This window comes from Ambystoma mexicanum, chromosome 9 (assembly GCF_040938575.1).
Source record: "Ambystoma mexicanum isolate Mex_15411 chromosome 9, UKY_AmexF1_1, whole genome shotgun sequence".
NCBI lineage: Eukaryota > Metazoa > Chordata > Amphibia > Caudata > Ambystomatidae > Ambystoma > Ambystoma mexicanum.
This window is the reverse complement of record NC_090931.1, coordinates 843797556-843818493: the sequence shown is the minus strand read 5'-3', so window position 1 is coordinate 843818493 and position 20938 is coordinate 843797556. Positions and strand designations below refer to the sequence as shown.

At 51.2% G+C, this 20938-nt stretch overlaps 1 protein-coding gene across 3 annotated transcripts in view; it reads left to right on the top strand.

Moving 5' to 3' along the window:
• LANCL1 (LanC like glutathione S-transferase 1) overlaps window positions 1-20938 on the top strand; it is a 675259-nt gene that overhangs the window by 110939 nt on the left and 543382 nt on the right. For all 3 annotated transcript variants that reach the window (XM_069615910.1, XM_069615911.1, XM_069615909.1), the window contains exon 4: window positions 10183-10390. In XM_069615910.1, coding sequence (XP_069472011.1) covers window positions 10183-10390 — 208 coding nt within the window. The remainder of the gene's footprint in view (window positions 1-10182; window positions 10391-20938) is intronic.

Below are 20938 nucleotides of genomic sequence, written 5' to 3'. Positions count from 1 at the left end.
AGGCTCTTGACATTCAAGATTGTTTTGTTTATCACAATAACGGCAGCCCGCAGGGTAAGCCAGTTCCAGGCTCTTTTTTGCAAACCTCCTCATACCCCTCTGTATAAAGACAGTCATTCTCAGGTAGAAAACTTTTTTACCGAATGTAGTTTCCGACTTCCACTTGTCACAAAAAATTACCTTACTAACATTCTATCCACCTCCTCATCCAGGTAAGGAAGAGGAGAGACGACATAGACTGGGCCCAAAAAGGGCTCTACATTTTTATATATCCAGGATGGCTAAATTTTGCCAGGTTGATCAACTTGGATATACTGGTCCAAAATTGGGCCTTGCGGTCACCAATCAAACCATATCCAGATGTATTATCCTGGCTATTGGCGAATGCTATAGACTAGCGGGTAAAGACCCGTCGGAAGGCCGAAAGGCTCATTCAACAAGGGGCATCGCAACCTCTGCAGCTCTTCAAAGGGGTGTCCCAGTAAAGGATATTTGTTAGCGGCCACTTGGTTGTCTTTGTATACATTTGTAAAACATTACTGTCTGTATTCTTCCTCCAGTTAGGGAGGACTTTTTTGCAAAAGCCGTCCTCCATTCGGTCCATGATTAGATCTAAATGAATTGATAATTCCACCTCCAAATTGTTACTGCTTTGGGAGTCTATCATAAGATGAGGAATACGTGGGAGGACACAATCCATTCGAAAAACAAGTTACTTACCCCTGATAACGTTCTTTCGATAGGATATTCCTCCCATGTATTCCTCATCGCCCCTCCTAGCCTACCCCGCCATACAATTTACGTGTTATTACACTCACGCTTTCTTTGAGCCTACGATCTTGGGTACGCCTGGTAATTACTCTTTGGAGGCCAAAACCAAAAACGCAACTGAAGCCAACGGGCGCTGCATGCGCTATTTCGACGGAGGCCCTCGGGACATCGACGCAACAACACTGCATAGAGCCCTCTGTCGAATTTTCTTTCTCGAAGCAGCAAAGCTGGAGAGATATATTATCATAAGATGAGGAATACGTGGGAGGAACATCCAATCGAAAGAACGTTACCAGGGGTAAGTAACTTGCTCTTTTCTTGCAAATCGTGCACTCCTTATTGATTCCTTGGATTGTTTTATCTATCGTTTTCTGGGCCTACCTTATAGTGGCTTCTCACTGCCCCGCACACAACTGTAAAATACAGGGGTTTATCAGCTGTAAGAACTCTGAACTTGCAGTGTGGGTTTTCCCTTTTCTGTACAGACATTTTGACTTCAGTTGAGGGCATGTGCTACCTACTTGCTATCTGCCCCCTTACGTTCTTTATTTTTGCCAAACCCTCTGCTCCTTATTGTGACTTGACGCTGAAAGGATAGGTATTGTCACATTACAGTATAAGTATTACTCCTACGTCCTGTCCCCATTCCTCCGTCCTGTGGGACGGGACCGGAGCGCTTTGTAAAAACATCCAAAAAATGTTAAACATTTTTTTAGTCCTTCCTCTCTTTCTACGCGGGGCCCGGCGCGAAACCCTGCCCATCTCAGCTCCGCCCCGCGCATTGCCCATCAGTCCTTTTCTCCGCTCGTTCGGGACTGGACGCGTTTGCATCCGCGGTAGATCTTCCCTTTTTTTCCTCTTCTCTGGCTCTCGCTAGCGATCGTGTACTAGTCTGCCTATGTCGTTCAAACTAGACGAGGACAGATCCCCACCTTCTTTGTCTAGAGTGTTTGGGTCCGGATCATCGTTAGGACTCCTGTTTTTATTGCGATTCCCTTTCGGTCCGGGCACTTCAACCTCGGTTGGAGCGGTGGGAGGAGGTGTTTCGACGTACTCCTCCTTCTCATTTTCAAGCGTTTATCGACGCAAAGAAGAAACGCCCGGTAAGTTCTTTACTTTTCAGAGCACCCCAGCCGGGAGATACCTTTCCGCGCTCTTCCCGAGGCGGGAGGAGCGTTGACCGCTCTGTCACCGGGGATTGCCCCGAGGTGGCTTCTGGGCCTAATAATTGTACCAGAGTTTTCTCCGAGGGTCTCCTTAAGGGGCCTGTGGATACCGGAGCACACTCCGAGGCCCCTCATGTGGGGGCTGCTTGTAGACCCAGTTCTGAGTCGTGGGGTACCGGAGCTCGATCTGAGGCCTCATTATCGGCTTCCCTCAAAATTACCGGGGTGCACCCCGAGGCCTTGGCTGGGCTTGGTGTCACCGAACGGATGTTCGAGGCCTGCGCTAGTAAGGCTGTTACCGGACCTGGGTCTGAGGTCCATCGTACAAAGGCTAAAGTAACCAACACTTCTGAGAGGCCTGGCAAGGCCTTAAATGGTGAAAGTTGTTTCTCACCGTTCCCGCTCTTGTGCCGACGCCAGAACTGTTGAGGGGGCAAGGAGTGAAAGTTCTTCCTTTACCAGCAGTGCCGAGGTCCTTCCTGTGAAGGCTGGTTTGGCTATTGGTATGTTACAAAAACATTCCAGGCCTCATAGTACTGGGCCCAGCCAAGGTTCCTTATGTTAAGGCTAAAATTAAGACCCCTGATCCATCTAGGGGGGGACCCCTGCCTCACTTCCTCACGTGCCGCAGTTCCCCTCAGGTGATGGCAAAATGGCGGCCGTTCCTGCCATGACCATGGCGGCCATTTTGGGTGCTACCCCTACAACTACGCCATTGGCCTCAGGTGTAGGAGTTGGTTCTGTGAGTAAACATAAAATTCCTTGTGCGCATCTATTTCGCCCGGTTTACGACTGGAACGCTCGGATGCCCCTTCCGCACAACATCTCGCTGCTGTGGGTTCTGCACCCTTGATTTATGTGGATACATCGGTAGATGGACCTGTTTGGCAACCCTCTCCTCTGCGTCCCTGGAATTATCCTCCTCATGAGAGGCCTCCTCCGGTAGCTCCAGAACCGTCTCCGGAGGACACCTTTTTCAGCAAATTTCAGACGCTCATGCGTACCGACCCCATGAGCGAGTATTTCAAGGTTCTCTTTAGGGATATAAGCCCGCCTGCGCCTCTGGCTCCCCCCGCTTCTCTGGAGGCTTCGCTGGCGCTGGCGCTGCCCTTGCCTGCAGTGCCTCCCCCCGACACTTCCGCCCTTGCCTCCATTGTCCCCTGTGGACAAGGCAGTGCCTGACACGGTTCAGCAGGATCCGGACCTGTCGGATGACACGCAGAGCGAGCAGGACAGCGAAGACCAGCCCCGCTCTATTAGAGCTTTTCATGACCGGGTACTGGACATGATGGTGCCTATTGGATGTTCCAGTGCCCGAGGCACCCGCCCCACAGGAGGGTGTGCTTTCGGGGGCGTTCACCCTGTCTCCTTCGGAGCGTACTGGCCTGTTCTTGCAGAAGGACGTTTTGGCCGAGATCCGTAGGGTCTGGGAAAAGCCACACTCTGGACTTTTTGTCAATAAGAAAATTGACACGCGATACAGGCTGCATTCTTCGGAAGAGGTGGCCCTGTCATCCTGTCCTCCCCCCTCCTCCACAGTGGTGGCTGCGGCCACTTTACAGTCCAGGCCTGCAGCGTCCTCTTCTGCGACGGCTACTCAGGTTTTGGGGAAAGAAGACAAGCTCCTCGACTTCCTTGGGAGGAAGATTTTCGCTAACTCGGCCTTGCAGCACCGGCAGGCTAATGCAGGACTGGTGTTAGCGGGGGTGAATATGAAGATGTGGAAAGGTCTGTCGGTAGTTCGAGGAGTTAATTCCGGTCGAGAAGCTGGAAGACTTTAAGGTGGGTTTATCCGATGCCAGAGTCTTGGCCCAGGGTCTGCTTGAGGCCACGGCTCATCACGTCGACACGTTGGCTCGGGGCCTAATGCTGGGTGTTGATAGCTCTTGACAGGTGTGGTTGCATGCCATCAAGTTCTCGAAGGAGGTGCAGGACAAGGTGTTGGACCTGCCGTTTGACGATAAGGAGCTTTTCCATTCCACAACGGATGTAGAGCTCACCAAAACGAAGGACAGCACCCAGACAGACCAGTCCTTGTCCGTCCTGGTTAAAACCCCTCTTAGGTCCCAGAAACCGTTGTCACAAAGCCGGCCCTCCTCTGGTTTCAGGGGCTTTCTAGACCAGAAATCCCGCAGAGTGTCTACTCCTTCGGGTAATAACCACCGGAGGCAGCAACGGACTCGGTTTTTCTCCCGCTCCTCAGCCTCCTCCTCAGGTTCAGGTGGTAACACCATTGAAAAGCCTGCCAAATGAGGGTTCTCCTCGCTCGCACGAGACCCCTGTGGGAGAACGCATTGCGTCTCATTGTGAGGTGTGGCAGACCATCACAGAGGATAGGTTGGTCTTGTCAGTCGCTCGGGCGGGCTTCCGCTTACCCCTAGCCCCTACCCCACCCTTCAACCTACCTTTCCAGCAGTCTGGATCGCCCTCCATAAAAGCCGAGGTGTAGAAACTGCTAGACCTCAGAGCTGTGGAACCCGTTCCCCTTGGGGAACGAGGGGAGGGCTTCTACTCCCGGCTGTTTACGGTGCCCAAACCCAACCAGGCTGGCCTGCGCACCATCCTAGACCTTTCCCAGTTCAATCTTTTCCTACCCCAAGAGAAATTCAAGATGATCACGCCCGGCCAGATACGGTCCTGCAGATGGGCGATTGGCTCAGCGTGGTGGACCTTCAGGATGTGTACATGCATATTCTGATATGGAGTCCACACAGGAGTTTTCTCTGCTTCTCTCTGGGAAAGGAGCCCTTTCAGTTTCGAGTGCTTCCTTTTGGCCTCCCCTCGGCACCGCATGTCTTTACGAAGATGATGTCGGTGATCGCGGCCTATCTTCGCCTGCAGGTTATTCATGTGTATCCGTATTTGGACGACTGGCTCTTACGCAGCCCTTGCCCGTTGAAAGCCGCCTGCAATCTTCAGTCTCCCCTCCAGCTCCTGTTCCACCTCGGGCTGTCGGTGAACTGGCGGAAATCTTCAATGACAGTCTCTCAGGACTTGATTTTCCTGGGTTTTTGCTGGAACGCGATCGACTGCAGAGTGTACCTGACCGGGGACAGAATGGGGGATCTGTTGGCCACGTGTCGGATGTTTGCGCAGTCGGAGAGCATGTCGGCCTGGTGGTTCCAGAGGCTGCAGGGCCTCATGGACTTGTGCGTTTTAGCTCTTCATCTTCTCAAGATGAGGCGGACACAGATGGCTCTTCAGAGTTCTTGGCTTCAGGCTGTGGATCCGGACTCCAAGTTGATAACGATTCCGGCTTCCGTGAGAACAGACCTGGACTGGTGGTTGTCTCTCAGCAACCTGTCGGTGGGGGCGGGTTTTCAGGATCCAGTCCCGACTGTAACGGTCACAACGGACTCCTCCCTTCTGGGGTGGGGTGCGACATTGGATCTTCTTCAGGTCTTGGATCTTTGGTCGCCTCAGGCCAAGCTCCTCCACATAATTCATCGGGAGCTTCTGGCGATCTTTCTAGCGCTTAAGGCGTTCAGACATATCATAGCCAACAAGGTGGTACGTATTCACACGGACAATGTGGTGTCGATGTATTACATCAACAAGCAAGGGGACACCAAGTCTCCCCCTCTCATGGACCTGTCCATCCAGATTTAGGAATGGGCGGTTCATCATCGTGTCTGGCTACTTGCAGTACACATTCCGGGACAGCTGAATGTCACGGCAGATGCCCTCAGTCGGCAGACAATGGTCGGCTACGAGTGGAAGCTGAAGGCGGAGGTCCTCGCATGGATTTTCCTGCGCTGGGGCACTCCGGAAGTGGACCTCTTTGCTAGGGCGGCAAACAAGAAGCTTCCTCTGTATGCCTCCAGAAACGGACTGGGAGCCTCCTCTCTGAGGGATGCTCTCGGGATTCCATGGCACAACACGAGGGCTTATGCCTTCCCGCCTCTGCCTCTAGTTCACCGGACGATTTGCAAATTGAAGAACTTGGTGAACTGTTCTCTTCTACCCATAGCCCTGTGGTGGCCGGCCAGGTATCTGCCGATCAGGTTACCGGTGACCCCCGATCTTCTTCACCAGGGGGAACAACACCTGTGGCACCCCTCCCCACAATCACTTAGCTTGGCGTTATGGTGCCTGAGTTCAGGTCTTTAGAACGACTTAGCCTGTCTGCGGATAACATGCGCATTATCCAGGCAGCCAGAAAACCCTTAACTAGGTCCCAGTACAGAAGCAAATGGCTCAGGTTCTGTCATTGGTGTTTAAACAAGCAGCTGGAACCAAGGGGGCTACAATTGACACTGTACTGTCCTTTGTATCCCACTTAGAGTCGGGTGTTCACGTTCTGTCATGTAGAACCTATCTTTCGGCGGTTTCCGCCTACCTATCTACGGACCAATGCTCTTACTCTGTCTAATCCAGTGGTTAAGAGACATTTTGCAGGCTTGACGCGCCTTTATCCTCCGATTCGTAGTCTGCACCAGGCGTGGGATCTAAATGTGGTCCTGACAGCGTTGTGCCATAAACCTTTCGAACCAATGGCCACGGTGGACCTCAAGCACCTGTCATGGAAGGTGTCCTTTTTGGTAGCTGTCACTTCAGCAAGGCACGTGAGTGAGCTCCAGGCTTTGTCGTTGGAGCATCCCTCCTTGGCTTTTCACAAGGATAAGGTGGTCCTATGGACAAATCCTGCTTTCTTGCCGAAGGTGGTTTCTGATTTCCATCTAAACCAGTCGATCTCACTGCCGGTCTTTTTTCCGAACCCCGCTTCAGAGGCGGAAAGGGTTCTGCACTGTCTGGATGTTAGAAGGGCTCTTAAGTTATATCTGGACAGAACATCCAAATTTAGGAGCCCTTCTCAACTGTTCGTGAACTTTGGTAATCCACAAGGCAAGCAGGCCTCTAAGGCGACTATCTCCAGATGGATCACTGCCTACATTACGGAGTCTTACAGCGTCCAAGGGGTGAAGCCTCTTAAAGGTATTCATGCACACCTGGTGCGGGGCAAGGCAGCCGCAGTTGCCTTTCAGAAATGTCCCCTGGGAGACCATCGCAAAGGTGGCTACTTGGGCCTCCCCATTGGCTTTTTGTAAGCATTATTGTCTACACCTGAGCTCAAGATCTGATGCTCAGTTTGGTCAGGCTATGCTGAAGAACCTCTTTCAGTAAGGGTTTTTTTTCCATACACCCATAGTTCCTGTAAGGAGTGCTTAGGAATCTCCCATAAGTATGGAGGAAAGGGGACCGGACGTAGCAGTATAACCATGTTACTCACCATAGTGACCACCTTAATCCTAGTCCCCTTTCCTCCTTATGCCTGCCCGCAGTCCCCTCTAATAAGGTTCCTCTGTTATTGCTAAAAGGTCTCTGACCTGGCGATAGGAAAGGACTGATGGGCGATACGCAGGTCGGAGCCGAGATGGGCGGGGTTACGGCCACGGGCCGGGCCCCGCGTAGAAAGAGAGGAAGTACTTAAAATAATTGAACATTTTTGGGATGCTTTTACAGAGCGCTCCGGTCCCGTCCCACAGGACGGAGGAATGTCCCATAAGTATGGAGGAAAGGGGACTATGGACTATGAGTAAGGTGGTCACTACGGTGAGTAACCTGGTTTATATTGGACCTGCTTAGCTCATGTGAGAGTGCTGCCTGCAGGGCCCCATTTGTAAGAAACCCCATATAACCTGAATTAACATTGCATCTGTAGGGCCTGTAACTGGGCTTGCTGTGTCCACCATGTACCTCCAAAGCCACGAGGGGGGCAGTTCATCTGCATATATTCTGTTGCTATCATGTCCCTTTCGCTTTGATCCATGTTGCTGGACCACAGCACATTGCTGCGTGTGTTGTTTAAATACTACTTATAATAAATGTTTAAAGCATTCAACGCTTTAAAGGATGTCTGCAAGAAAACTATGCCTTCCAAAACAGGCTTTTGTAGAAATAAATTATGAATTGCAAATCTGGTCATATCCTCTTTGGACAGATCACACCAGTGAGCTTGATTGCAAGCATGTATCCAGTCTGATGGAATGTTAGTTTTAGGAGAAAGAGTCAGGGATGGTGGGTAATACCAGCTACTACTATTAGTTTCCCTTCCCCGGCCAATCTGGCCCTGTTTTACCCACCCAAGGTGTGTATGCTCAGCCCAAAGTTAGAAAGAAGGGGGCTAAGCCCACACCCCCACTCCACCCACCTCAAAGGCTTGTGGTGTACTGAGTCTGGTGGCCTGTGAAGGCCAGTGTTCCTGTTTGCCATTCCAGCCCCCGTTCCTGTGGTTACCCCGTAAGTGTCAGGAATAAGGGTGGGTCTATCTCTTGTTCCTATTCCTGAGCAGACCAGGTGTAGTGGAAGCTCACTCTGGTGGATAGTGAGCATGGTTCTATGTCATTTCATCGTCGGGCATTTCAAAGTCTGCAATTTAAACGTGTTTTGACAGTTCATCGAATATCTTTTTTTGGGGGGGGTTCCCCCCAGTGCCCCCTCCTGCACCTATTTTTACCTATACCCAACCCCTCAACCACTTATCTGCCCTTTCCCACCCCCAACCCCCAAAATTCGATGAACTGGCGAACACGTTTAAACTGCAGGTTTTGAATTACCTGACGATTAAAGAAAGTCGTACTGTGAGCACCGCGCCACCTGCAATGGTGCCGCTGTACGTGGGAGTGGTCTCCTGCTCTCTCTAAGTAGTACGTGATTTGCACAGAAGCATTTCAGCACAATAGGGGCCAGGAATTGGGTGCCTTGTTGCTGCTTGCTTCCAATTCAATGTGAAGACTGGCTCTGAGCCCCCCAGCCCACCTTCCCTCCTCCTACCCCTGTAGAGAGGGGTTCTAAGACCCACGCTTGACAAAGCCAGCACACAGTCTTTGTCAGAAGTACTTATTGGTACAGAAGACTTATTCATGGTATAATATTGGTGGTGGCTAGTCATACCTATAGTCCCCAGATGCTTCGATAAGCTTTTGAAGTTGGGTGTAAAATTTATGTTTAGGGAGTTAAGTATTTCACGTTTCCACTGGTGGTATTTTTTAGTCAAGCAAAAATATAATTGACAGCAGTTTTTCCCTCGCAATAAAAAAGCATCTAGATGTATTTACATATGTACTGCAAAATTTCAGAAATGGTACTGGAAAATGCACGAAGTTAGAACTGTACCTATATGCCATTCTTTTTGTAATATGCCTAAGGCACACTCCAATGTCCATTTCTGATATCTGATGCTTACAGTGCCAGTGTTTTGAAAGCACTACACATTCAAATCCATGAGCTTAATGCGTAAGAGCTTGTTTTCAATCAGATGGCACAAGAGAAAAATCAGCAATGGAATAGTTCCTTTTTGTTTCTGCACAAGTCGATGCTGCTTACATTCTGGGGGTCAGACTTTAACTTTAAGACATGACTTTGCTGCTTGTTTGTTGAAAATGAAAGATCCAGTTTACCTTAAAGTTCCTCTTCAAATCAAGCATTAATAATGTTAGATCACCTTCCTGTGCATTGCTCTGCCCTGAAACGAACATATTCTTGGGGCAGAAACAGGGTGGTAGGCTTGTGTTCCTCACAGAGTCTTCCCATCCAACTTCCTTTGAATGTTTTGACATAACCTGCTTTAGTGCACCCCAGTGACTTGGTCACAGGCTCTTCAAGAGCCTCTGTGATTCTATGAACCCAAACCCGATTAGAAATGGGTGGGAAGTATACAGGTTTGCAAAACTTTACTTATATTTTGCAGTTATTGAATATGTAGTAATGGAGAATGTGCGCCTCTGGGAACTTCTCTGAAAACTATGAAACAGTGCCCACCTTGTGTATGCAGGCAACAAAACTAAGTTTCTTTGGCTCAGTGTGTTGTAGCCTTATGCCAGTACCACTCCCCTGCTCCTCAGTTGGAGACTCTGACGATCTCAATCCCTAGAGGGAATCCCTCATCGGCTGTCAAAATACTGTAGAAAATATTGTTATGTAGTTCTCCCTCTCTTCCTTTTATAATTTGAATTTGTAAAGATTTAGTAGATACATTGATATTGTATCACTCTACCTGCCTTGATCTTGATGCAATTAAACAGTGAATCATGTGCAACACTACTACTAGTTGATAACAAGTTTGCATTAATTAACTTAATTGGCTTGCTTCTTAAGCACTACTAAATCCTTTGAATCACGCTTTTTCATTTTTGCCCTTGAGGAATGGTTTTGTATACACTGGTGCCAATAGAGTTCTTGTTCAAACGTGCACTAGTTTAGCGTTTGGTCCTGTGGTGTTCAAACCTTTCCTTCTATCTCCTAGGCATTGCCCTGCTGTACCTGCACTTGTTCAAGCTATTCAGAGACACATCTCATCTGCACAAGGCTCAGGAGTATATCAGCAAGAGCTTGAAATGCATGAGTAAGCAGGGGGTCACCTTCCTGTGCGGGGATGCAGGACCGTTGGCGGTAGGAGCTGCTGTGTATTATGAGCTGCAACAGGAGAAGGAGGCAGAGGAATGCATACGCCGGTGAGTTGTCACTGAATCTCATACCTCAGCAGGGAGTAGATAGATTAGATAATTGGCAGGGGTGGTAGGAAGAGGGATTGTTGCCTGGGCATCTCCTGGCATGTTGTAGAAATGTGATTGTGCTGGACTAGTGGTTGCATGTTAGGGCAGATAATGGATAATACATGCTTGCTTTGTCAGACTGGTTCCTTATCTGGTAGAATTGTATGTTCGAATGGATTGTGTCCTCCAATGTATTACACATCTTTGACATGTAATGTCCACAGCTGTGCACTTCGGAAACTTTTCAGCAGAGGGCGTCCTGGGTTGATGACGTTGGGTTGATGTCCCTCGAAGGCCTCCGTCGAGGGGGACGTCAAGGGATGTTATAAATAGGATGCACGGCGCCCGCAGCCTCAGTTCTGTTTCCGCAAAGTGTTGCTTTGTGAAACTCAGCGCGCCTCGTGTGTTCATCGTTGAGATGTCTTTTTCTTCCACCCCTCCAACTCCGCGGTCTGGCTTCAAGACTTGCCAGGACTGCAAGTCGAAAATGTCGATCACCGACCCGCATCACATTGGTTTGTGGTGCTTAGGCAAGTCGCACGACACCGACAAATGTTCTAAATGCCAGTCGGTGACTGCCAAGGCCTTGCAGGAGCGTAAGTGGAAGCTCCAGGTAGGTATGGGCTCTAAGCCTAGTAAGTCCCGAAAATCTAAATCGTCCAAGGGGGTTTCCACCGACGACTCGAGGGGCGACTCTCCGTGTCGTGAGGTGGCCCTGGGATCTCGGTCCCGGAGTGGTTCCCGCCATTCTTCTTCCTCGTCCCGGCACTGTAGGAAGCGCCATCACTGGTCACCTTCCCCGTCGTCCTCGGAGGAGGGTGCCTCGAGGAAAGTGGCATGCCCGATGAAGTCCTCGACTCCGGAGGAGCAGATGTTAGCGATCTTCCAATCGCAGGGCACGGTTCCGGTCGCGCCGTCTAACGAAGCTGGCAAGGAACTGTCTCATCCCGCGGCTCGCAAGCCTTCGGGCTTGGGTCCGCAACGCAACTCGCACCGGGAACCTTCCAGGTCCCGTTCGAACAAGGCTCAGGAAAGTCGCCAGAGATGTGCCTCCAGGTCTCGGTCCTCCTCTCCAGCAAGACTGCTGTAACCTGATAAGGGCTCGAAGCCGGCGTCGACTAGGTCCGTCCGACTCGGATGTGAACCCTTTACCGTCGTATCAGCCCACGGCGCCGTCGGCACCTGTGTCGACCTCAACGCCAAAGCCTTTGCCGATCACGACGTCGACGCTCTCGACGTCGAAGCCTTCAGCGCCCTCGATGCCTTTTGGATATTTTTGCACGCAATTTGCCTGTGGAGGACCCAGATCTCATGGATCCTCCTAAGAAGGCTACTGGGAAGTCTGCGAGGCCAGTCTTGGACTCCAGGCCCTCTTCTGTCCCCAGGCCTGGGTTTCACCTCCCTCTGGATGACATTTATGTAGAGGAAGAAAGGTCTGATTTTGAGGACCCTGGTGGACCTGATCTGGCTCCAGTTTTTTCTGGAGACAGTCAATTGGAGGAGTTGAGGCAAACCCTTCATGACGCCGGTGGGTTGGACACTTCTCCGAAAGTGGAATTTGGTAGGCCTGAGCCTGGGGCTCCTCATGGCTAGGGTCTCGGAGTACCTGGGCTGGTCCAGTCCTCCTGAAGACTTTGTACAGGATGATCTAACAGACATCTTAGATCAAGGTCCTTCTTCTGACCCGGTGTTGCCGTTTCATCTCACCTTACAGAAAAGGGTGGCAGCTGCTTGGCAGTTCCCGGAATCTCTTCCCGCTGTTAATAAATCTTTGACAAAGAAGTACTGCCCTTCCATTAGTGACCCTAGCTATTTATCTACTCACCCCACTCCTGAGAGATGGTGGTTCAGGCAGCTATGGCCACAGCCACCTCGAGGCAGGCGGCGTACCCTACCATCCCTCCTGATAGAGACGACAAGCGCTTCGATGGTTGGGCTCAGAAGGTATTTTCTGCTGGGAACATGACCTTGAAATCGGCCAACTCCACTTGTGCCTTGGCAAGGTTCTCACACGCTCTGTGAAACTGTTTCTTTCACGGCTAAGCATATTCCCGAGGGGGAAGAAAGGGATGGGTTCCTTGCTCTCGTGCAAGATGGCAAGGATGCCATGTGCGAATCCCTTCAGTCGGGTTTGGATACGGCTGACAGTATTAGCACCATTAAACGCAGATTTGCGTGGTTGCGGAAGTCGGGTTTTGCTCCGGATGTGCAGGCCCGTGTTCTGAACATGCTCTTTGATGGCGCACATTTGTTTGGCAGCAAGGCTAACAAGAGCGTTGAGAGGTTGCAGACCTCGAAAGCTGCAGCTAAATCTTTAAGCGCAGCTGTGCGTCAACCGGCGCCTTTTCGTCCTGGATGACAGCAATGGCGGGGAGTTTCTTTTCGTTACTACTCCTCCTTTGGTAGAACAAAAGGGGCTGCCAGTCAAAGGGGCCAGCGGAAAAGTACCTGTGGTGGTCGGGGAAATCGTGGTGCCAAAGCCGCTCAGGCAGCTGCCTCTCTGCCTTCAGGCACTGCCGGAGCCGCTTCCAAACAGTCATGAGGCCATGTGCCATGGTTCGTCGGTTGGGGGCAGAATGTCTCAGCATCTCGAAGAGTGGCGAGCCATTACTTCAGATGTGTGGGTACTGGATACCATAGCCCACGGCTACCTTCCCTTCCTTCAGCGACCTCACGACAATCCACCGGGAAAACTCTCTTTGAAGCTTCCGGATCCGCTCCTTGCACAGGTAATCCTAACCCTGCTGGAGAAAGGCGCTATAGAACTGGTGCCTGTAGCAGAGAGGAACAAGGGATGGCATTCCCCTTATTTTTTGATCCCGAAGAAAGACTGGGGATTGAGACCCATCTCGGTAAGGACAAGTTCAAGATGGTTACTCTTTCTCAAGTTCTCCAGGCCTGTCAACTTCAGGATTGGTTGGTGTCTCTGGAGCTACAGAATGCTTACTTTCATGTTCCGATTCATCCCAAGCATAAAGTACCTGAGGTTTGCGGCTGGCGACTCGCACTTTAAGTTTCGGGTCCTGCCATTCGGATTGACCTCCGCCCAAGGGTCTTCACCAAGCTAATGGTGGTGGTGGCAGCGTACCTCGGGCGTGGCGGCGGGTGGATTCACGTCTACCCCTACCTGGACGACTGGCTGATCCGGGCGCACTCTACCGAGCAAGGGTTGGATCACCTCGGTCTCACCTGCCGCACCCTCCACGGGCTGGGCTTTTCCCTGAATTTCAAGAAGTCTTATCTGACACCTTCCCAACACCTCCAGTACATCGGGCCTGTGTTAGACACGTCCTTGGGGAAGTGCTTGCCTCCCAAGGTGAGGGCTCATCACATTGTGTAAATGGTGGACAAGTTTCAACATGCCCACAGTCTCTCGGCTTTCGAATTCTTAAGTTTGCTCGGCCTCATAGCATCCTGCATTTTTCTGGTGCAATAGGCCAGGCTGCGGATGAGATCCCTGCAAGACGCAGTGGTCACAGTTCTCAGGCAAGATGTTGGATCCCGTTCAGATTCCACTCTCGTTCTCCCAGGATCTTCTGTGGTGGGCCAACGAAGGGAACCTGATGAAGGGGGGAATCGTTTTAGCAACCGTGGCCGGAGGTGACTGTAGTGACGGATGCTTCCCTCACAGGATGGGGCGCTCATGCCAACGATTTGATAGCCAGCGGTCGTTGGTCTCCGTCGGAGTCCAAACTCCACATCAATCTGTTAGAGCTGAGGGCCATCAGGCTATCCCTGAAGGCTTTTCTGCTGTCTGTACGGGGGAAGAGTGTCCTGATCATGACGGCCAACACGGTGGCCATACATTACCTCAACAAGAAAGAGGGGGGTCGGGTTAGGGTCACTCCCGTTGTGCAGAGAGGCAGTGCAGCTCTGGTTCTGGGCCATCCAGCAGGGAATTTTGATCTCTGCAGTTCATCTGGCCGGAGACTAAAATGCACTCCCACGAGTGGGATTTGGCTCAGGAAGTCATTCAGAACATCTTTGCCCTTTGGGTAACCCCGCAAGTGGATCTGTTCACCACCAGTGTCAACTGGAAGTACGAGAGATTCTGCTCAAGGGAATTTCCTCTAAGAGGAGCCTTAGGAGACGTGTTTCGTGGTGGATTGGTAATTCCCACTGCTGTACGTGTTTCCTCCAGTCCCCGTCATTCCTCAAGTGTTGCGGAGGTTCGGTTCCTACATGATCCTTATTGCTCCGGATTGGGCCAGGAGAGCGTGGTACCCGGACCTTCTAGAAATGTCTGTCTGCCCTCCACGCAGGCTTCCCTACCGAGAGGATCTGCTCTCGTGCGAGCGGGGAAGGGGGGGGGGTCAGGTTCTCCATCCAGAAGTCAAGACTCAACCTTCACGCTTGGTATCTAAAAGGTTGAGGTATAGGGATTGGGACCTTCCGGATGACGTGATGGCGGTGTTACTTTCGGCCAGGCGACCTGCAACAAAATCCCTGTACCGTTGCGGTTGGTGTAAGTTCTGCGACTGGTGCAGAGGTCACAATGTTGATCCTTTTCAGTGCTCCATTTCTATGGTTTTGTCTTTCTTACTTTCCTTGGCCTACCGGGGCTTCAAGTGGGTACCATTAAGGGTTACTTGGTGCCGCTGACTATCTTTAAACGATCGTCTGATAAATGTTCTTACTTTAAAATTCCTTTGATTTCCCAATTTCTTAAAGGACTGACTAATGTGTTCCCGCCGTCCCCTTTCCAGGTGCCGGTTTGGGATTTGAATTTGGTTTTGACACTTCTCATGGGTGCTCCGAATGAACCTTTGCACTCTTGTCCGATTACTCTCCTTCAAGACTGTGTTCTTGGTTGTGGTTACTTCCGCTCACAGAGTGAGTGAATTGCTGGCACTTTCATCTAAGCCACCCTTTACTGTGTTTCACAAGGACAGGGTTGTACTGCAGGTACGTCCCTCCTTTCTACCTAAGGTAGTATCTGAATTTCATTTGAGTCAGAAGGTGGTTCTTCCATCTTTCTACCCTCCGCCTCATTCTGGTAAGGAAGAGTAGCGACTCAATCGGTTGGATCCTAGGAGAGCTCTGAGCTTGGACATTTCTAGGATGTCCAGGGTCAGAGTGGACGATCAACTCTTGTAGGATATGCTGGACACCGATTGGGCCAATCTGTTACCAAACGGACCTTGCCCAGGTGGATTATCCTCACCATTACGGAGTGTTACCGATTGGCGGGTAAGGAACCTTCTGAAGGGTTGCAAGCTCATTCCACTGGGGGCGTGGCTACTTCCACAGCCCTCCAGTGGGGGGTTCCTATTAGGAATATTTGTGATGCAGCCACATGGGCTTCAATCCACACCTTTGTTAAACATTACTCCCTGGATACAATCCATGATCAGGCTATGGCCTTTGGAAAGACGGTTCTTTATTCTGCAGTCTGATTGGGTACTCTAAATTCTTTTCCCTCCTCCATTTACTGGTACTGCTTTGGGAGTCTGTCAAAGATGTGGAAGACGTTGGAGGACACAATCCATTTAGAAGAACAAGTTACTTACCAACTGGTGACTTTCTTTCGACTAGATGTTCCTCTAACGTATTCCACATCGCTCTCCCAGCCTGCCCCTCTGGAGAATTTCCTATGCGATTGCAGCTTACGTTTCCGCAAGGCTATGTGCAGTAAAGCAGGCATGAGACTGGTGCCACATGTTCTGAGGGGAAAAAACTTAAACTGAGGTTGTGGGCGCCGTGCGTCCTATTTATAACATCCGGTGATGTCGCTGTCGACAGAGGCCTTTGAGGGACACCGACCCAACGTCATCGACGCAGGACGCCCTCTGCTGAAAAGTTTCCGAAGTGCACAGCTGTGGACATTATATGTCAAAGATGTGAAATACGTTGGAGGAACATTCAGTCGAAAGAACATTACCAGTTAGTAAGTAACTTGTTCTTTTGTTTAGTGTCATTTATGTCTTCCAAGCACTTCACAACATTCATCCGCCACATTGTCATTCTAGAGCTGGCTTTCTGGCCGATTAACTGTGTTGCTCTTTCTGGCCTGCAGGGGGTCAACAGATTTCTCCTCCTCCCTTTGCCCAGAAGCTACGCAGATGGTGGGTGAATCTGTTCAGCTGGCGTGGTAAAAAGTATTTCTGATGTTTGTTAATCTGCTTAGAATCACATGCTGTGCATAGGTCCGACATCCAGTGGTCACTGCGGAGTATTGCATTTTGTTTTCGTATTCGAAAAGGGACGTCGACAAGGCGTGTCTGAAACACTATCCCTATAGTGACGTGCGTTGTACCCACAATCCCTCACGCGTCGAGGTCCCTCAGATTGTTTTTTTCCGCCCAGCTACTGGTCGCCTTTACGCGGAGCTCCTCGAGAGACATTGCAGATTTCATCTCCTCGACCTTTGGTCGTTTTCCTATATTAATATAGAACATATCGATCCCCCCCCTCGACGCTGTTGTGAACCTGTCTCCGCCGAGCAAGATCTTCGACGGAGGGGACGAGCGGAGGAGATCCTTCGGCGTTGCCGAACACGTGGCCTGGCCTCGCAGGCCATATACAGTAGGGAGAGTGGGGGTCGTGGGACATCTCTGGTTCTTTTCTGAGAATGCCTTTCCTTTTCCCCTTCCTTTCCCTTGGGGTGGTTATCACGATTTATTGCCTCGGCTATGGAGAGGACACCCTTTAGGTTTTGCCCGCTTTGCAAGGGCAAGTTTACTTGGAAGGACAAGCATTCACAGTGTAACCGCTGCTTGCCCCTCGATCACAAAGAGGAAGGTTGCACGGCTTGTCGGCTTCTTAAGCCTAAGACCCTAAAAGACCGTAGGGTCAAGAGGTGGGCGGCCTACGCTATGTCGAAGGCCGACGCTTCACCCACCGTTGCTACCACCGACAGTGACGAGGAACGTGATACCACGACCTCCGCTACGGAAGTCGAAAACCCCCCTAAAGAGCGCACACGCGCTTCGTCGTCTGTCCCCGGCCCCGACGGGCTCGGCTCACGCCCTGCTTATGGGGATGAACACCCCGGCGACATTGACGCACACAAGACCACACATAAGCACACAACCCATGGCTCTTCTTCGTCGAAGGCGAAGAGAGCATCAGCGCCCAAGGAGACGCAGGTTCCACCGGCGGCCTCCTCGGACCGTTCGGGTTCGAAGCCCCTCTCGCAACCGCAGCCGCGACCAGCGACTGGGCTTTCGGCAAATAAGGGCGCCGCCCCCAAATCATCGGCCGGCGCGCATCAGCAGAAAGCGCATGCCGCCGTAGAGCGATCGACACCAACAATGTCGAAACCACAGCCCTCCGCTGACAAACGAGTCGCTGAGAGCTTGGCGAGGATCGTGGTAGCCGACGCCCACAAGCGTACGCCGAAAGACACGTCGAGCGCTACGCAGAGGTCGAAAGACACGCCGAAAAAGCCCGAAGAAAGGCAGGGACTACCCCCTTCAGTCGAGGGGACCCCCAACACACCTGAAGGTTTTTCGGAGGGCGACGGGACACTTTCCTCGACGTTGTGGGAGAGGTCGAGCTGTTTTCAGCTACAAGACACTATTTTTCCCCCGCTAGACCGCTCAGGGGTACCCCATGAAACCATGGAGAGGCTCCATCTCTGCATGGAAAGAATGGAGAGGTTTATGAATACACAGAACTCTCCCACTCCCAAGAGAATAAGAGAAGGGCCTCAGGAGGACCCCAGGGCCAAGATTCGGAAATTAGTCAATCCCCACCAGGACACAGCCTCAGACTGCCATAGTGTGTATGACCTCACTGGGGAGGAACATTACTTTGAGGAAGAGGATGAGTTTATGGACGAGGAAGAGAGACGGAACCAGGAGGAAGGTCTGGAAGACAGCCCAGACTTGGTAGGAGAAGGCTTCGGAGAAAATCCAGAAGAAGGACCTTCTCACCCCTGGCAATCCCCATCAATATATTCCGACACTGATGTCCTGAACCTAAATCCTCCTGACAATTCACCTATTAGAAACACGTCTCCCATTGACGATCAGCCCACATTCAATTCCCTGTTGCGCAGAGCAGCAGCACATTTCGAACTGGACACTGGGGAGCTCTCTCCTGAATTAGACTTTGTGGAAAGAGTAATTAAGGAGAAACCCCCGGTCAGTCAGACCATTCCCCTCCTCGCTTCGGTGAAGAGAAGAATCATCCCTTCGCTGTCCACATCCGCACGAATCAGAGGGGTCAATCCTAGAATTGAAAAACTTTTCACTCCTTCACCCTCAGATCCGCTGTACATCAGGGGACATTCCATTCCGGATTCCCTGGTAGTAACCAATACAAGAAAGAGGGCAGGGGTACCACTTTCCACCAGTGAGGCACCACCTGACAAGGAGGGCAAGCGGTTATATGCCCTTGCAAAAAGAGTTACATCCTCGGCTGCCTTTTCGGCAAGAATTGCGAACAACAATTCTTTGCTCGCTATCTATGCGGACGCGCAGTGGGCCAAACTGCGCAAAGACGCCGAAGAAGCGCCGGAACCACTACGTACACGCCTGCTTACAACTATTGGCGAAGGAACCCAGGTCAACCAGAGTATTGTAAAGAACTCTCTGGATGCGGCAGAAACAGCGGGACGTTCCCTGGTTCAGGGAATACTCCTAAAACGCCACGTATGGCTGCGCAACTCAGGGTTCAAACCGGAGACACAGGCGTCTTTAATAAATAAACCTGTTGAAGACTCTAACCTCTTCGGGAAAGCGGTGGATGAGGCTCTGGAGATGGCTAAAAAAGAGTTCGATACTATCAAAACTCTTGACCAAATCTCTAAGCCCTCTACCAGGCGCGGCTATGGCAACAAACGCTTTTTTCGTGGCCAACGCCAACAACAAAACCAGCAGCAACAGTACCCTGCCACCAATTTCCAGACCAATAGTGGGCAGTACAGCCAAAGAGGACAGCGCCGGGGCAAAGGAAGAGGGCGGGGGTCCACCCCCAGAGGCTCCCAAGCCCCCAACAACACCAAGTGACGCGAAGATTCGCGCCCCCTCCCATGCAACACCGGTCGGGGGCCGGATAACATCCTTTCTTCCAGCATGGGAGGGTATAACATCAGACCGCTGGGTACTTTCCACCGTAGCCCACGGATACTGCATCGAATTCAACAGTTCCCCAACATACAAACCCCCGAGGGGACGACGCATGTCACCGGAACATCTTGCCATCCTTCTACAAGAAGTACAACAACTGCTGGAAAAAAGAGCCATAGAGGTTGTGCCTCTGTCAGGTAACGGAAGGTATTTATTCAGTGTACTTCCTTGTACCCAAAAAGGATCTAACCATGCGCCCTGTATTAGATCTGCGCCCAGCGAACAAGTTTATCAAACCCCAAAGGTTTCGTATGGTGACCTTACAGGAAGTGATCCCACTGCTATCACAGGGATATTACATGACAACATTGGACATGAAAGATGCATACTTTCATATTTTAATGTTGCCAGCGCACAGAAAATACCTCCGGTTCATGATAGAGGGCAAACACTACCAGTTCAAAGTGCTACCCTTCGGCATAGCATCAGCACCGAGGGTATTCACGAAGGTGCTGGCAGTGGCAGCGGCCCACCTGCGCAGGTTGTCCATCCCAGTTTACCCTTACCTCGACGACTGGCTCATAACAGGGGATTCTTACGAAACATGCTTCTCCAATACCCAAAAGACTGTAGACCTTTTGTTCCAGTTGGGCTTCTCCATCAACGAAAAGAAGTCCAGCCTAGACCCCAGCCAAATCAAACAATTCCTAGGGGCTCTAATTCAAACAAAGGACGGCCTCGTCTTCCCCTCCAAAGAGAGGGTCCAAAACATGCTGTTTCAGATCCCTCAATATGTGACCGGTCGAGAGGTGACGGTACGCAAAGCAATGCGCTTGCTAGGCATGATGGCGTTGTGTATTTATTTGGTACCTCACGCGCGCCTGCGCATGCGCCCAATGCAAGAGTGGCTCAACAGCCAGTGGTGTCAGGCCAGCGGACTGTGGGACGATCTAGTGGTGGTCTCGCAGGCCTTAGTTCTCTCGCTACAATGGTGGACACACACCAGTGCCGGAAGCCACTCTAACCACCGACGCATCCCTCACAGGATGGGGGGCTCACCTATCCCATCAGACTGCTCACGGAGTGTGGACTCCGAACGTAGCATCCAAACACATCAATCTTCTAGAGTTACTAGCAGTGTTCAAGGCGCTAAAAGCCTTCCAGGAAGACCTACAAGGCAAGACAGTGATGGTCCTTACAGACAGCACCACAGCCATGTATTACATCAACAAGCAGGGGGGAACCCACTCTCCAGGACTGTCCAAACTGGCCCAAAATATATGGAAGTGGGCTCTCAAACAAAACATGTTCCTACTGTCACAACATGTACCAGGGGAACTCAATCTGCTGGCAGACAAACTCAGCAGAGATTTCCCCCTGCCCGAAGAGTACGAATGGCGACTGCACGAAGACATCGTCTTCGACGTCTTCACACAATGGGGATTCCCAGAAATAGACCTATTCGCAACCCTGGAGAACTCACAATGCCAAA